The 17,260-nt window shown below is 37.8% G+C and overlaps 1 protein-coding gene across 2 annotated transcripts in view; it reads left to right on the top strand.

Moving 5' to 3' along the window:
* The window catches only part of DIAPH3 (diaphanous related formin 3), a gene marked incomplete at its 3' end in the record, with an annotated part of 518,684 nt that overhangs the window by 90,572 nt on the left and 410,852 nt on the right, over window positions 1-17,260 (top strand). For both annotated transcript variants that reach the window (XM_084632924.1, XM_084632923.1), the window contains 3 exons: window positions 12,272-12,346; window positions 12,432-12,501; window positions 16,819-16,955. In XM_084632924.1, the coding sequence (XP_084489050.1) occupies window positions 12,272-12,346; window positions 12,432-12,501; window positions 16,819-16,955 (282 nt within the window). The remainder of the gene's footprint in view (window positions 1-12,271; window positions 12,347-12,431; window positions 12,502-16,818; window positions 16,956-17,260) is intronic.

The raw sequence follows: 17,260 nt of genomic DNA, 5'->3' as shown, positions 1-17,260 counted from the left end.
GTCGCCCCATTTTGTCTATTTCTGGAGGGAAAACTCACTCAGTTTGCTAAGGAATGTAAGTTAAAATATTCCTTGAACATTTTTCTCTTAAAAGGTTGGACATTGCACTATCCAGTTTTCTATCAAAGTGCTTATTGTTGGATTCTTATCCAGGTTTGTTAAATATTGATGTGAAACTATTTTGTTTTTGTACTTTATTTCACAAGAAGCTTTCCTGGTGAGAATGTCTGAAACTCTGCTGTGAATATTCAACAAAGGTAGAGAGAATATTTGCACGTCTAGTCATCTGTGAATGCTATTTATAGTTAAATTATTGAAACCTGGTGGTGAATTGTGCTGACAAGCACAAAGAAATACAGGCTGATCTACTTTCCTGAAGAGTGATCACTTCTAGATTAGTTGATAATTTTCTTGTTGCAGTTTTCTTTTTTTACTGAGGATGAAAAGATATCACTTTTTGTTGTAAGCTATGGAATTCAATAAACTTCTGTCAGGACAGAGGCCAACATGCTCAATATTTCTTGACTTGTGCAATCTTTTCTGACTGCTTTTTTCCCCTTTGTACATTGGAAATATACTTCACGGAAATAAATAATTGAAAAATATTTATGGGCACACAGTTTGTATTAAAAGGAAACGAAAATGTAGACAATATTAATGAGTCAGGTTACTTTAAAATATGCAATAACTGGCAAAAACATGAAAATAAAATTTCAAGTGTCTTTGTTGATTACACAGCAGGATGGATTGATTCAAATAAAGCAAATTAAATCACCAGTTTCAATCTTGTTTTCCACTTTTAGTTATTTTCTTAAAGAAAAGTTGATTCTCATTGGCTGGGAACCATTAAAACATGTTGATTTGCAAATAAATATAGCCTTTATGCTCATTTTATACTTTTGTTAACCAGAAGATACACTGTCTATACATGCTTTCTGAAACAATTATATCACTTAACATACATTTATTCAGATTCTTAATTTTTATGTCTTATATTAGAAAAGTGGTGAATGATTAGTTTCTTCTTTACCGGATAATGATTAATTTTTTCTTTGTGATGTGCATTAAGTTCTATTGGGATGGAAATTTGAATTCAATTAAAAATGCAGAAAAACAGCATTTTAATTTTTTTTAGTTAAATAAAAAGCTTTATCAAAATGTTTTGCATTTAAAACCGGTTTATTAACAGAGGAAATATTACCTGTAGTTAGTGAATTAAGTGATTGTTTCTGGTTACTACATTCCTCAAGATTTCAGAAATAGTAGATCTCAGCCTCTCAACTGGATTTTTTTCATAGATTGGAAGAGGAAAACAAGCTGTGAGTGAACTAAACATTGAACTGAACTATTGGAATAAACTGAAATGAGAAGGCATTCTCTCTGAGCCTGCTGAAGAGGTTACTGCCATCAAAAGGTTGCTTAGCACTTCAGCAAGCTCTGATTCCAGGTGCTTAACCAGTGACTTCTACACATTCAGTTGTTTGACTTTCTTTAAAACTTTGGCAGCAAACGTGCTGCTTAATATTTTTATTGAATTGAAATTATTGTAATAGCTATGGTGAGTTGCAATCTGAACATAAATTGTCATAATTTCAAATAGGTTTATTTTTAAAACATAAATATGTATTTACTTTAAATTTTAAAAAGTCTGATTAAAAAAAGACTTTTCGTCCATCATTTTATATAATGGAAGATAAGTGCAGAAATGTGAGGACAACTTAGAGTTAACTTAATCTAAATCTTTTACTGTGGGATAGCACTTTCATTAACTCTGTCCACCTTTTAATACTTGCAAAGTTTAGGATCACAAAACTCTGTATGTGATACCACTTATTTGTCTTTGTCTGGAATTGCAAGGTGGCTCCTTCAGGCTGGTACTGGAGAAAGGTTGACTGAGTATGTGCAATAGTTAGGTGGGTATAGAATTTGGTGTTGATGCTGAGAAGCTAATTACTCATGATAAAGCTAAAGATTTCTGCTTATATCAAGCTATTCACTGTAATGATGGTCCACATTTCAAGGTCTCTAAGCTTTCTTTTTTTCCAGATGTCCTTTAGTTGGCAGTGTTGGTTGGAGGGGAGGAGTGGGCCTTAGGCTTTGTATTGATTACTCCTTCACTTCCCCACGTAAAAGTAATTGTAGCTATATGGTACTGCTTTGTGCATATAATTATTTTCATTTGAGGGCCCTTCTAATTCTAAAATTAACAAAACTTCCGATTTATTAAATTAAAGCTAAAAAAGGGAATGACAGTGGTTTTAAATTATGCAAAGCGTAAAAAGCTGCAACTAATTTCATTCACGAAGCCCTGTTTTGGCTTCCATATAATTTTGGCTTAGTTCTTACACCAAAACAAGGTTTTATCAAGTGTTCTCTGAAACTGAGAGTATATCCAATTCTTTTCAGATCTCTGCTAATAGTTCTTGACTTGCCAAGGAATAAAACATTGAACTGATTTGAAAACCTAGTTTTTGCCTGTGTTTTTGTCTTTCAAAAATGGCATACTCTTACCACTTGAAACTTTCCACACAACTAAATTTTGTGTTCCTTCAGATGCAGAAAATGTAATCAAGGGAAGGTTATTAATTGAGGTACGGTGGCTAGCTTTAGGCCCCAGTAATTCAGCGGAATACTCCCAGTATGAGCATGGTGCCATTTTTTGGCTGTTCATGAGTTAGGTTATTTCTGTAGCTAGTAGTGCTGCTCAAACGATTGAAGCTTGTGTTTTTGGAGATGGTGAACTAGGTTTTCATATGTGGCTTAACAGAATGCACATCGAATCCATTAGACAACTACCCCTCTTATTCAGATTGATGCGCATCTGCAGGGGGATGATACTTACCTACCTTTTCTTAAACAAAACAAAATATGTATTAAAGCATGTTACCCACTTCAAATAATAGTCCATATACATGATTTTATTATGAATGAGTTATCCTTTTAAACTAATGGTACAATATTTTTCTCAAGTAATAGTTACCAGTGGCTAAACATGTTAAACGCTATTTTCTGCTTAACAGTATCTCCAGGGAAATATTTAAGTACAAAAATACAGATCACAAAAAGAATGAATAAAATTAGTTAACTATGGTTCATAATTTTTTTTTGTCGTAATGAAATATGCAGTTCTTTAAATGATACAGTAACTACATTGTTACTTTTAAGCACTTTTTTTTTTTACTTTGGGAGTTTTCCATGTTTATTTTTACATCTTCCACTGTTTCTTACCATTTGTATAAGTGAGTCAATACACACATAACAGTTTTTTTTTTTTTTTTTTTTTTTTTTTATTGCAGTAGCATCACGGAATGCTCACACAGCACATTAGGCTGAGGTCTGTGTGACCCATGTCCGCCAACTTTTTCCAAGCCCATGCTTGAGCATCCACACTGTATTGAAAAGTTAGGCCTCATGACTGCTGGTGCCACTGTACTGTACTATGCATACCTAAGTCAGAATTTCAGCTTCTGTGGGCATACGCTATCGTATTTTAGGGTTCCTAGTGTTCTTGCAAGCTGAAGCAACTCTAGCGGTTGGTTCACAGTAGGTTGTGGGAGAACTTTTCTGTCTGTCCTGCAGGAGTTGACCCATAAGTGTTCTGGGTGGTTTTCACTTGCCAGCTCATCCACTCCAACCACTTTGGGTCTGTATGTCCCCAGCAGCTGGGGCCATCAACCTGGAATCCAAACTGGTGGAGGAAGTTTTCCACTTCATGAGATCAATCAGGCAAATCATATGTCAGATGCAGGTTGTGGTTCTGTTGGCAGTTTGTGAACTGACAAAGGCACCCCATGGAAGGGGCTATTGACGTGCCAGCTGCAACCCAGCTGATGCTGCACATGCCTGTTACATTAGGTGCACATTGCTCCTTTGTAGACCGATGTTCCTGAAGCAGGGCCAACGCACAGACTGGTGAGATCACATAGTCATGTGGTCTTGGGGTGACCGACACTGGGTCCAGAACTCTCACATGAAGAAGCAGAAGTTTATGATTAGCTTGCCCCAACCCTTTAGCACCATATGAGAGAGGATGTTGTTCTAGAAGGAGGTTGCTATAGCGATCTGGAAGTGGGTTACACCAGACTGTTACAGGTCCATGGCCCAACCATTTTGGACTTGGTAAATCAACTGTGGGATGGATGTGACAAATGTTTGTGAAGTAATTACTCAAAGGTGTTGGGCGTTACAAATTGTTTTTGAAGTAATTACTGGCTTTGAGAGAGTAGGCTTTCCAAACTGTGCTGGGGTCATTGCTGGGACCTGAGCCTATAATTTTGCCCTCTGCAAGGAGCATAAGTACACAAATTACAATGGGTACTACTTCATGGTTAGGCAGGCCCTGGTCAACCATTGGAGCAGATTAATGGACACTAATATAGTGCGCACTGGCAGGATGCTTGATGCCAGGTTGTTTCTGAGATCGGGACTTTCTTTGTGGAGAAGTTGGGACGTTATTCTCATTGAATGACATTATAAAAGGAGTCACTGTCCCCACTGTTGTTCTAGGGGACTCTGCTTGTCCCATGTTCCCATAGCTTATGAAACCATACCCTGATTTCAGAGCACTTGACCAAAGAAGATGGAGTGACACATTCTCTAGCTGTAGGATGGGGGTGGAATGTACATTTGACAGACTGATATTCTGTTATGCATACTGGTATCATTAAAGCAGTCCACATTATTATAACATGCTGTGTTCTGCACAATGTCTGCAAGGACAAAGCGGGGAACCTTTTGACCAGGAATGGACTAAAGACATTGCTGGATTTCTGAGCCGGTACACACAGTTTGACAGTGTACCTGTCATGCATGACTGGTGCTGGATTTACATGCAAAACAGAAATCATGGATGCTTTGTGCACTCATAATGGGTTTACGTGGTCCCATGCATGAGGGGGAATTAAATGGTATTTTAAATTGTTCTATATATGGGAGTGGGGCAGCTGTGGTATTTTTTTTTTTAATGTGTTGGCATTATGTATTTTTGTAAAAGCTTTTATGAAACGTACAGAGATGTTATGCATTTTTTTTCAGTCCTGGCCAGGTACTGCAACTCACAGTTTAGGGATTATTGTGACGACAATTTCAAATTTTTTTTATGAAAGTTATTGAGTCTGCACGTTCATTACAGTTTGTGCCACTTCTAACATTACATATAAGAAAATATGCTACTGTAGCCTTCTGTGCAAATTCAAAACTTTATTTTACACGGGTATTTACATGCCAGTGTAAAAAATCAGAAAGGCAGACCATCCACTATCAAAACTCACAACACAATAAATAGTGCCAAAACAGTGAAAAGTGCATGTCCCCAAATGACACATTGAGCTTTTCCTGGGTGTCTCCTGTCCCTCTGTTCTTCTGGGGTACTATGTCTGGGAAAGCTGCGACTGGACTGGAGGAAGGCATGTGGTGTATCTCTTTGTACTATGTGGTGTTCATTGTCTGTGACATGGTCCAGGTAGGCACTGAATTGTCCAAAGGCTGCATTGTCCGCCGGGCATAATAGTGTAGAGGGGACTCATGATGTGTGGGTGGAGCAAGAACTGAAGTGGAGCCTTCAGTCTGATAGCTATGAGCGCAAGTAATAGCTTGAGGAGTACAGCAGAAGGAGCTGTATCTTTCTTCCTCAACCTTTCTTCTGGGCACTCTTCCAGGTGTGTGTCCTCTGTTTTCCTAATACCCTTCTTGCATCCTTATCTTTTTTTGATACTCCATGTGGTCTTTCTGCAACACAGTCTGCATTTGTGTTTATCTAGAATCTTTCATTCAAGGTGAAAAGATACTTTCTATCAATGGGCATTATTTATTCACATACAAAACACCAGCCCCTTCAAATGTCCTTTGGGACAGCATTGAAAGCCCTCAGACATCATGGTAATATAATACAAAATTCAGTTGAAATGATTATTACATCCCTTTCATTTTTCTGGGGAGATGGGTGGGACTTACAACTGACCTAATCAATAGCTGTGGTTTTCAGTCCTTTCAGGCAGGGCAAGCTCTAGAGAACTTTGATATTTTGGAGGTCCCTGAGTAGGAATATTCAAGTCCAGTTGAGGACAGCCATCTGTGTATGTCGTGGAGTTATTTAGACACCTAGTGACTGATCAGCATATCCTGGAAAGGAGGGGGCTTGTGAGTAACAGAGGTGGCCCTAGTAAGTGTGCCCTGCTCCAGAATATGACTGACTATCCACTATCTGGAGTTCCTACTCCGTGAAAAATTTTGCTTTCATCTCTAGCAATGGGTGAAAATTTGTGGTAAAATCAACAAGATGCTGATTTTGCATGGAGATGCAGGACAGGCTTCTTACAAGTTCTCTGTGTACATGCAAAGAACCAACTGACTGCTATGGGACCTCGTAACACAGACTGACAGCAACACTCTGCTTTTATTTGTACTTGCATATTAAAGCCAGCTATGGACCAAATACACATTCCGGTTTTATTTGGACTCATAACAGCCAGTTATGAGGGGGACTCAGTTTACAGATGGTGTGAGTCAGTGTGGGCGTAGCAGATTTTTAATGTGCATTTTATTTGATAGGATGGGGGCGGGTACATGAGGCTATTCGTTATGGAGCTCCAGGTCATAGCAGTCAGTGAGTAGCTAGTTTTAAAAAAATTATAGCTACTTGGTTAACCTTTTTCTTCTTTTTGCTGTGTCCCTTTTGACTCTCCTGTCGTGTCAGAGGGGACCCTAGGGGAATAGCATGAATTTCACTCTGAATGGAAACATGCCAAATCCCTGGCTTGTATTAATAACTTGATAGGGCCATAAGCTGGAAATCTTTTCCATCCATACTCTCTTCAGTTTATGGCTCCAGCACCAGGGTCATTGCTTGCCATTCATCAGGCAGCTGGTTCTTCTCTGTCAGTGACCCTGACTGAGGTGTCATACGGGTGCCATCCCCCCTAGGCAGATTATCATGCACCTCAGTACTTGCTACTGTTCCCCGTACCTGGTTGAATTTCTCATAAAAGGAAGGAAGATGGAGTTCCCAGAAATGCCATTTGCATCTTTGACTTTGTAATACTGTCTTCAGCCACTTGACATGTTGTCTGCATTGTTTTGCTGTTGGGTTGATCCACAGTGTTGCCAACTGCTCGTATACAACTCTGTAGTATCTTGCTGAAGTTGTATTTCTTGCCTCCCTTGTACCATAGGTTAACCAGAATCTGACAGTGTTCCTCTGGCTAGCTCTCAGCACACTTGATGCAGAATTACTTTTTAGTGCTGGTTGTAGCTAATACACATTGGGGTTGAGTGTATTTCCAGTTGAGCAGGCTGCGTGGAAATGAAGGGTTAAATGCCAAACAGCTGCATTAGAACCAGGAGGTTGCTTCTGCTTCCTGGGAAGCAAATGGGAAGTTTTGGGCTGGAAGAGCTAGGAAATGCAGCTCTTGGGATTGTGGGATAACATTGGCTGGCTTTCCAGACCTGAAGTCTGGCAACCAGGACTTGAGCTGCATCCACACTGCAAAATGCCTGGGCTCTTATCTGTGTCAGTGTGGCTTGTGCTCTGACCCCACCCCACTTAGCAGTGTTGGTGGGCTGGAGTCCAGAGTGGTCCCTGGTCTGAGTCAGACTGATTTCTGTGTGGATGGAAGGGGGCTTGGCTTTGAACCTGAGTCAGAGCCCAAGCTTTGTGTGCTGTATAACGTACACTCAATGGTCCTAATCCGGATGTCATTAACTATTAATTTTCTTGCTTTTACGTGGTTGTTTTTGTAAATGATGTAACTGAATGCTTAATGATGTTAGCTGGTTCATTTAAACAGTTTTTAAAAAAAATATTTATTCTTCTGTAATGGGGTACACTCATGTCTTGTGAGCACCCCCCATTGCGTGAGAGTGTGTGTGCGTGTGTGTGTGCGCACCTGCAGTTTTTTCTTAATTTCCTCTGCTCATGGTGTGACCACTGCGCTTGTCAGGCGAGTCTTCAATGACTCAGTCCTCCGACCGAGTCTCTCACAGTGCATGAGCGAAACAAAACTTTCCTGGGGTACGTTGTCCAACCGGGCCTATCCCAAAGCCCTCAGTAATGTCCTGCAGCTCTTCCTGGACTCAATCCCTTCACAGTCACACATCCTGGTACCCTCAGTGCATCCCTGCAGCCCTCCCTGGGTTCAGTCCTCAGTCTAACCAACAGGTCCTGTTTCAGTACCCTAGTTGACCAGCTTATGTGCAGAGGTTCCTGCTCAGGGATGGAGCAGTGTCCCTAGGGCTTCCTCCTTGGAGACTCTCTTCCTCTATCCTTTAGTCTTCTGACCCCAACTCTTCAGCCGAGTCAGTCTCGGTTCAGCCCCCTTCTGTGGAGTACCAGTTCCATGTACAGTTCTTTCCCTAGACCTGTCTAAATTCCCGTCTCTCAGGGTATAGCCACTTCACCAGGGGCAGTTGGTGGGTGACCCTGGGCCCGCCCACTACTCCGGACCTCTACCCAGGGACCGTCTCAATAGTAGCCACATCCCTTTAATTAACTGCGTTTCCCTGGGCCGCTTCCTCTCGGCTCTTATCTTTGTTGAGTCCTAGCAGCGAGACAGGAACTTTTTTCCAGGGGATACATGTACAGGATTAGCCATTGCTAGAGAGACTCATTTAAATTGAATGTTTAGACTGCAACCTAATTTCAAAGTAAATGAATCCGAGCAAAGAAGGAGCCAGTGTATTAGGTAAGGTTGCTTATTGGAAAGTTTGGGCAGAAATTAGTTCAGAAACACAAGGAAGGGTATCTGGTGAACAGAAAGGGTATTGGTTCGTTTGTTTTGGGTGCTGCAGGAAGTTGTGTACTGAAATTTAAGGTGCTAGTTAAGGATTTTTTTTTTTAGCTAGATTGGCAGCTGGGAGGAAGGTTGTCATATGTTCAGGGATCAATTTTTAGATGAACATATTGCGTTATTCTAAATTTTAGGAAAAGTAGTAGTGAAATGAAATTTTTCTGTTGGTACTTCATTTCCAGAATTTTTCAGTAAGTCACTCTTCTTTTTAAATTAAATGCCTTGTTTCATCTTAAGAGTTTCTTTTTAAGTATTTGAATCAATGTTAAAACAACTAGCTGAGAACATCTGATCTTAATGTTAGCTTCTGAGATGGTAAGAAATATATGCTCATATCTAAGAACCAGCATTAATCTTTTTAATTTAAGTATTCTGTTCAGCAATTGCTTTAATATAAATGAAGTTCACTCTACAAATAATATATTCCATCAACTTATTAAAAAAAACTGAGACAAAGTAAAAGAGAGCATTATCCATCTTTAATAGAAACTGTTAACTTTAAAGGGGTCCATTCCTATTTGTTTCCACTGGAATGGGGTGAGTGCCTTCTCTATTAGTTGCCTTCTTTGTCCTTTGAAAAAAGACATACCTCTTAAGGGTGAGTGGTTTTCCAAAATTACTTGCACAGTTGAATAGACTTCCATTTTTTGAAAGGAAAATCATTTAAATAATTTGTATAGTAATTAAATAAAAACAATACAGGTGTGACTAGAGAATTCAGTGCTGGATACCTTTACCAAAGAGTAGCTGTCATTTTTAGGGCAAATTATGTATAAGTTCTTGTTGCGTTCTTTTTCCTGCACCTCAGGTTATCCCTTTGTTAAAGCATGTGCCAAGGTTTATTTTGAAATTTTTTTCGGAAAGCATTGCACAGAATTAAACCTTTAGGACTAGCATATTCAAAATCCTAAATTTTAAAACTTAATAGTTTCCTACTCATATTCCAAGAAAGTAATACACAATTGCTTAATATACAGATTCTTACATTTTGTTACAAATACAATTTAAGCAATAAATTAAATATTCAATTTTTTAAACAAGCTATTAGGTAGTAAGCCCTTAGGGAGAGCACAGTGTTGCAGGGTTTCAGAAACTTTTTCTGGTTCTGTTATGCATATCCATGGAAGGGAATTAGGGTTTGTAACACCTGTTTCACAATGTAGGATTTTTAGCATCTTATCCTAGAGTTCTTATGTGCCCCCCCATTACCATAGTAGCTGAATGCCTCACAAAATTCCTATAAGATAAGAAAGCACTATTATTTCCATTTTATAGGTGGAGAACTGAGAGAGCGAGAGAGAGACTGAGTGACTTGCCCAAGGTCAAACAGGAAGTGTGTGGCAGAGTCTCATGAGTTCCAGCTTAGCACCCTATCCACTAAACAATTCTTCCTCTCTGTCCCAGTCCTGGTAAAAATCCCCTGTTGGTCAATCACCAGGATGCTATTTTGGGCCAAGATGATGGGGCTTTGTGCATTTAAGCTTCCTGTGATTGAGTAGAGTCCAGACACTGCCTGTGACTTTGGATTTTTAGGTACTCTTGAGGTGTAGTTCCTCCATCTAGGTCCCACTTCTAAGGGCTTGGTTACACTTACGTTTTATAGCGCTCTATCTTGCTGGCTCAGGGGGGTGAAAAATCACCCCCCTGAGTGCAGCAAGTCAGAGGGTTTTAAAGTGTAAACAGGCTCCGAGTGCTGGGCGCTGGGCTCCCAGCGTTCAGAGCTAATTCTCTTGTGGAGGTGGATTACCAGGAGCGCTGGGAGAGCGCTCTCCCAGCGCTTGCACGTGACCACACTCGTGCTTCAAAACGCTGCTGCAGGAGCGCTCCCGTTCATGCTGTAACCGTTGTTCCAGAGGACATGCATCCAAGCTGATGATGGGTTCTGCTTGGTAATGATCCAAAGCAGTGCGGACCAACACATGTTCATTTTCATCATCTGAGTCAGATGCCACCAGCAGAAGGTTGATTTTTCTTTTTTGGTTGTTTGGGTTCTGTAGTTTCTGCATCGGAGTATTGCTCTTGAGATTTCTGACCGCATGTTCCACATCTCTTACCTCTCCGATTTAGTAAGCCACTTCAGATTCTTAAACATTGGGTCGAATGCTGTAGCTATTTTTGGAAATCTCCTATTGGTGTCTTCTTTGCGTTTTGTCAAATTTGCAGTGAAAGAGTTCTCAAATCTAACAACATGCTGGGTCATCATCCTAGATTGCTATAACAAATTAGTATAATTTTGTTCTTCATTCTAAAATAGTTTTGATTCTCCCAAATATCTGTTATCATTCTCTGTGTTTTGTAACCATAACACACTTGAAAATGTTACATACCATGAATATTTGGAACTGTTTGGTTCTCTAATCCAATTTCTGGAAAACTCTTCATTACAATAAAGTTGCTAATATGTACGAGGAGTTAATATTACAAGCGTGGGAGTGAAGCTGTTAAATAAGTCTTGCCTAAAGCCCTAATGAATTCATAGCTATCATAGGGCTGAACCAGGGTTATTGAGTGCTTGCTCTTTGAAAGAATTCAGCAGCCTTTTGGTTAAAATTCTGGGCCTGCATTCTTCCTATAAGAGGGGCATTACTTAGATGAAGTAAAAGAAAATGATCATATGTCTCAAGATAAAATTCTAGTAATGTTATCAGAAGTAATGTATTAGTCAAAAATTTTACTAATGAGAAAGTGTGTTAAAACATGGAACAACTCTTTAATTCACACTTTGCTTGGATTGAGAAAGAATAAGTGTGTTATAAGAATCCATTCTCTGTCAAAATATTTCAGAGCATGATGTCTTTAATTTTTTCTCTTATGAACCAAAGAAAACATTTTAATTGTTTTAGTAAGTTTTCTAAAAATGATATATTCAGAAGTACCCATATGGATTCAGATACCCGATAGAACTGCAAACTTGATGAAGTGACAGAAGGAAAGGAATGACTGACACTGATGGAAGCTGAGATTTCCCAGAGATCCTGGAAGCTTGCACAACTAATACACAATAATGTTTTTACTCTGAATTATGGAAGATTTCTTAAATTTTAAAATTATTTTTCCAAAAAACAGATGGCTTGGTGGCTAGCTTCAGAAAAGCATGCATCATACCAGTGTTCTCTTTGAGCTAATCAGTAATCCCTATTTTGAAAATTTAATTTGATATAGGAATGAGTAAAGTTGTTCAGGATTATTTCTGCTGAATTTGGGGTTCATTTGTTTTGAGTTAAGTTTAAATTTTATTATTTTATGTTGTCTATCTTTGAAGGCTCTTGGCATATGCAAAAGAACTGATTGAAATGCAAAGCAATTTGGGGGGTGGACTGTCTTCTTGCCTGGTTTACACAGCACCTAGTACAAGTGGGTCCTGGTCTGTGACAGGAGCTCTTAGATGCTATGATAATACAAATAATAAATAATAATAATTCAGTATCTGAAATCTGAGATATTAAAAATGTACTTCACTGGTGTCTTTTTTTTTCTCTCTCTCCTAGTTGGGTTGAAAACTTTGGACATGAAGGACTGGGGTTATTGCTGGATGTTTTAGAAAGACTGGTTGAAACAAAACCGTAAGAACATTTTCTGTAAACTTTGAATTTTGTGTAATATGTAATTAAATTGTAATTACAACTTAAATTTTTTATATCAATTCAGTCAGGACAGAGTTGTGAAGAGGAGTCAGCATAAGATCGTACAGTGTTTGAAGGCCTTTATGAATAATAAGGTATGTGATTTGTTGTTACTAAATAATTGAGTTTATTCATAAGGTAGTCTATGCTACATTATGATTTAGATACATGGATTACCATGATTTAACCCGAAATGACTTTATTTACTTGAATGGTTTTCAGATATTATATCTGAAAGAAAACCACAGTTATGTTTCAGCCCCTTAAACCCAGATCCATTAATGTGCATAGATTGTGCTGTACACTCAAACCAAATATTCTGATCCAAGTGGAAATTTGTGAATCTTGACAACTAAACATAGTCAATAAGTTGAACACTGTCTATTGCTTTAAAAGACAAGTTTAATGTGGAAAATGTTATTTCAGTACCACAACTTTGAAATTGTTTCTTCTGTTAGGATGGAAACATCCTTTGTAATTGAAAGTGTGTCTTTTGATAGTTGCCCTCTATTCTGTTTCATTCCTCAGCGTGAAGCTGAGTATCTGTACAACATGTTTCACTAATAGTTCAATGGATTGATTTGTGGACTGATTGTAAAGCTAAAAAATTTCAAGACCTCATTTAATTTCTTGAGCAGTGCACATGGTTTCAGAGTTTAAGTACATAGCCTAATCACCTATTGTGATTTTAATATAAAATGTAATTTCCACTAAATTTTCTCGAAGAAACAAACAATACAAATTAACCCAAGAAGCTAATATTTAGCTAGTGAAATCATAATGATCCATTAAATATAGTCATAATTTAAACTCCGAAGAAAATTGAGCTTCTCTTTTTTGACATTGCTGCATCATTATCCACAGATTTTCCTTTTTGTTTAGCATTGATAAGTATTCCTTTTGACCAGCTAGGAACAGCTCTTCCAACTTTTGTCATGATGCTGTCTTTGACGTTTCAAGATCAAGTTGACTGATCATATGTCCCTCTATAAATTCCTAAACTCTGATGCCTTATTAGAAATATCTTTTATAAAAAATCCAGGCACCAGTTCATTGTTTCTAAATGCTCCAAAAAGTGCTAGTGGGAATGTGACTTTAAAGATGTGTCCTGTCTTTATTGACGTACCTATTGAGGAACTCGCACCAAATCACAAAATATCTGAATAATGATGGTTCATTTGGGGTGTGACTGGGGCCCTAGGGGGGCCATGCTGAGATTGCTCAACTAGGGCAAACTGCAAAGAATGGGGCAGACAATCCCCCAAACTGATGATTATTCTAATGCTTAGATTCATGAAGCCATCAACAAAACAGCTTCTATAATATTTTTCTGGTTGCTCAGAAATTCCTTTAAAGCCCTGAGCTGCCACCCAGACAGCCAAGTCACACATGATGAGGATTGCTGAAAATCTTGTTCATAATATAACAGTTACATCAATCCCAAAGGACTGGCTACATTATCCCCCAGGTCAATGAATATTTCAGATCTTACCCAAATACATGCTTACCCAAATACGAAGATTTATTAAAAAAAGGAGAGAGAGAATTGGTTAAAATATCATTGTACATACAGATATGAATAGAGTTTTTAGGTCAGTTTTGTATAAGAGATGGTGAGCTTTAGAGTTGCAAAAAGCTGTTTTAGAATTAGTCCATAGGTTACAGTCCAATGTTTAATATCCAGGTGATCCAGAATGGAACTGGAGACCTCAGTCTTGCTACTCAAACTTCCCCTGATGAAGCTTAAATAGATCTGAGATGAAAGCATCAGGGCCCAATAGTTTTTACAGAGCCCTGGCATGCTATTGTCAGCTTCTTGACAGCAGGTGTTCCCTGGGTGAAGAGTAGTGTCTTCAAAGCATCCTCCTATTTTGTAACCATCACTGGTAATTAGCTACATGGATTAACATAAGGTGATTGCCTATCTCCCGTCATTTACAGGTAATTTACTATATGCTTAAAAGAGAAATGAAGAGGGTGATGTCACTACATTTACAGTTCAATTAAATGTTATCTCCTTTTGATCTCTGAATTAACAGAATACAGCAATAGACATGAACTGTTAGGGGTTGACAATGTAACCAAACAATATATATGTAAACGCACAAAAAAAGCACAATCTTTATGTACTAAAATGTCTCTAAAGGTTGAATCTGGGTCAATTAGCCTGCAAGTTGCTTAACCCTTTCTGGTCCTGTGTCACAGAGGGCCTTCCCTTGAACCTGTGGATGGAGATAACTCTTTAATAGGTTCCTAACTAGAACACCACCACAAAGGTACAGATAACCTGATATTCTGCTTCAAAATGGTAAATTTGTTCCAAAGTGTAGTACTTTGCATTTGTTGGTATTGAATTTCATCATGTTGATTTCAGTTCTCTAGTTCATCAAGGTCATTTTGAATTCTAATCCTAATTTAATCTAAATCACATTTCCCTAGTTTAGTCATGAGACTGTCATGTGTGACTGTGTCAAAAGCCTTACTAAAATTAAAATGCATCACATCTATTGCTTCCCCATATTCACTAAACCAGTATTCCTGTAAATGAAGGATATTAGGTTGGTTTGGCATGATTTGTTCTTCACAAATCCATGTTGTATATTTGTCACCCTCTCATTGTCTAGGTGCTTAAAAATTGATTGCCCAATAATGTTTTCCAGTGTTTTTTAAGGTATCAGAGTGAGACCAACTGGTCCATAAATTCCCTGGGTTGTGGTTGTTCTCCTTATCAAAGAAAGGTACCCTGTGTGCCTTTTTCAGTCTTCTGGGATGTCACCTACATACCCTCCAGGAGCTCTCAAAGATAATTGCTAATGCTCCCAGGGTTGCTTTTGTTAGTTCCTTAAGTATCCTAAAATAAAGTTAGTCAGGCCCTGCCAACATGAAAATATCTAATTTATCTAACTATTCTTTAACCTGTTCTTTTCCTATTGTGGCTGTATTCTTTTCCCACTTGTTAATATTAATTGTGTTAAGAATCTTACAATTGACATTGACCTTGATGATGAAAAGTAGGCATAAAAAGTCTTGGCTTTCTTGGTATTATCCTTGATTAGCTCCCCAATAAGTAGTGGACCTTTGTTTTCTTTTGTCTATCTCCTGCTCCTAATGTATTTATAGAACTTCTTCTTGTTTTATGTCCCTTGCTGGATGTAACCCATTTTGTACCTTTGCCTTTCTGATTTTGTCCCGATATGGTTGCTCTATTTTTTTGTATTCATCCATAGCAATTTGTCCATCTTTCCATGTATGTCGGATTCCTTTTTCATTTTTCAGGTCATTGTAGGGGTTGTGAGCCTTGTGTTGTATAGGTACAGACTTAGCAGCTCTTCAGTGTCTTCACATTTACACGAGGATGAACAATCCAAGTGTTAAGATGGTTAAGAATGGTCTTTTAGAAAATAAATTAATGTTTTCTTTTACCTTCAGATGTTGAAAAATATCATTCCTAAGCAAATGTTGCTTTGGGCCTTTTCATGTGTTTCATTAATCTTTTCAATTATTCCTAACAATGAAAAATGCTTGGAAACATCAAATTTCCCTATTAAATATTTAATAAACAGTTGGAAAAATGCACTACTATATTGTAATGATGGTTTATGCTCGTCTGTAAATACCTGTACCATCTGACAAGGACTCAAATTGATATTTAGTGAATTTACTACATACGAAATTTTAAGATTTACTGGAATATTGTGTGCTGCATTCAGAGCTTTTCAGGGAATAATGAGTTTCTTAACATCTCAAGGTCAAGAGTTAAAATTAAATGTCGGATGAAAAAAACTTTCAATCCCCAGCAAATTCGTTTTGCATCCTTATATGGCTGTTACTATATCACCTTATGGATAAGTCTTTTCTGTGGGAACACGCAGTTTTGTTTTTTCCCAGTGATGTGGTGTAGTGTAAATTATTCTGTATGTCTTTCATGTTTGTTCATTATTGAGAGAAGAAAAAGTTTAAATGCAACTTTGAGGACGATACAGTTAATTCATATTCTGCTACTGCTATTTAGAATTTATTATTTCTTCAAAGTTTTTGATTAAATTTATGGTAATTTTGTTACAATTCATTTGATCTTTTTGGGATTTTGTGTACCATGTGATTGACCATTTTGGTGTCTTTTTCACATCACTCAATATTGATTAACTTGATGTCAAAGAGGACTGGAGCAAAAATTTTCATCAGTTGGACATTGATATCCATGATTCTTGCAGAAAGAAACATTTCTTATTCTTTACTCCAGCTTCAGTATTTGTATTTGAAAATGCAGAATTTGCAGACTGAAAATGCCAGTTAACAAATTCATTAGACTAATATGTCAGTATCATTCACATTTGCCATTTCTTAAGTTGCAATTTTGCTTGCATGAGTTTTTAGAACTAAGCCTTCGTTATCTGTTGATTTTACTTTAGTATGGGTTGGAAAGAATAATGGGAGAAGAAAGGAGCCTTTCACTGCTGGCCAGAGCAATTGATCCCAGACAAACTAACATGATGACTGATGTTGTAAAACTCCTATCTGCTATATGCATTGTTGGAGAGGAAAACATGTAAGTTTTGTATTTATACATGAAATACAATACACCTTTTTAAAACTTCTAATTGTACTTAAATAGTCATTATCTGTTGAACAAGTTTACGGAAACGTCCATTTTTAGAAAATCTTGATTTCAAATGTATTAATTTTAGAACTGAAAGTAAATCTTTCATGTTACCACCACTTTGTCAGATTTAAGAACCTTCTTACAATTTAACGTTTTAATGTGTTTTCATCACTAACAAGTATACCATAATTGGTTTTCCACAAGTGGGAAATATAAAATAACAGCATGTTAAAATGTTCGCTCCTGAAAAC

Source organism: Lepidochelys olivacea, assembly GCF_965140295.1.
Source record: "Lepidochelys olivacea isolate rLepOli2 genome assembly, chromosome: 1".
Taxonomy (NCBI): Eukaryota; Metazoa; Chordata; order Testudines; family Cheloniidae; genus Lepidochelys; species Lepidochelys olivacea.
Note: the sequence above shows the minus strand (reverse complement) of the source record. Positions and strands in the feature narration are given on the sequence as shown.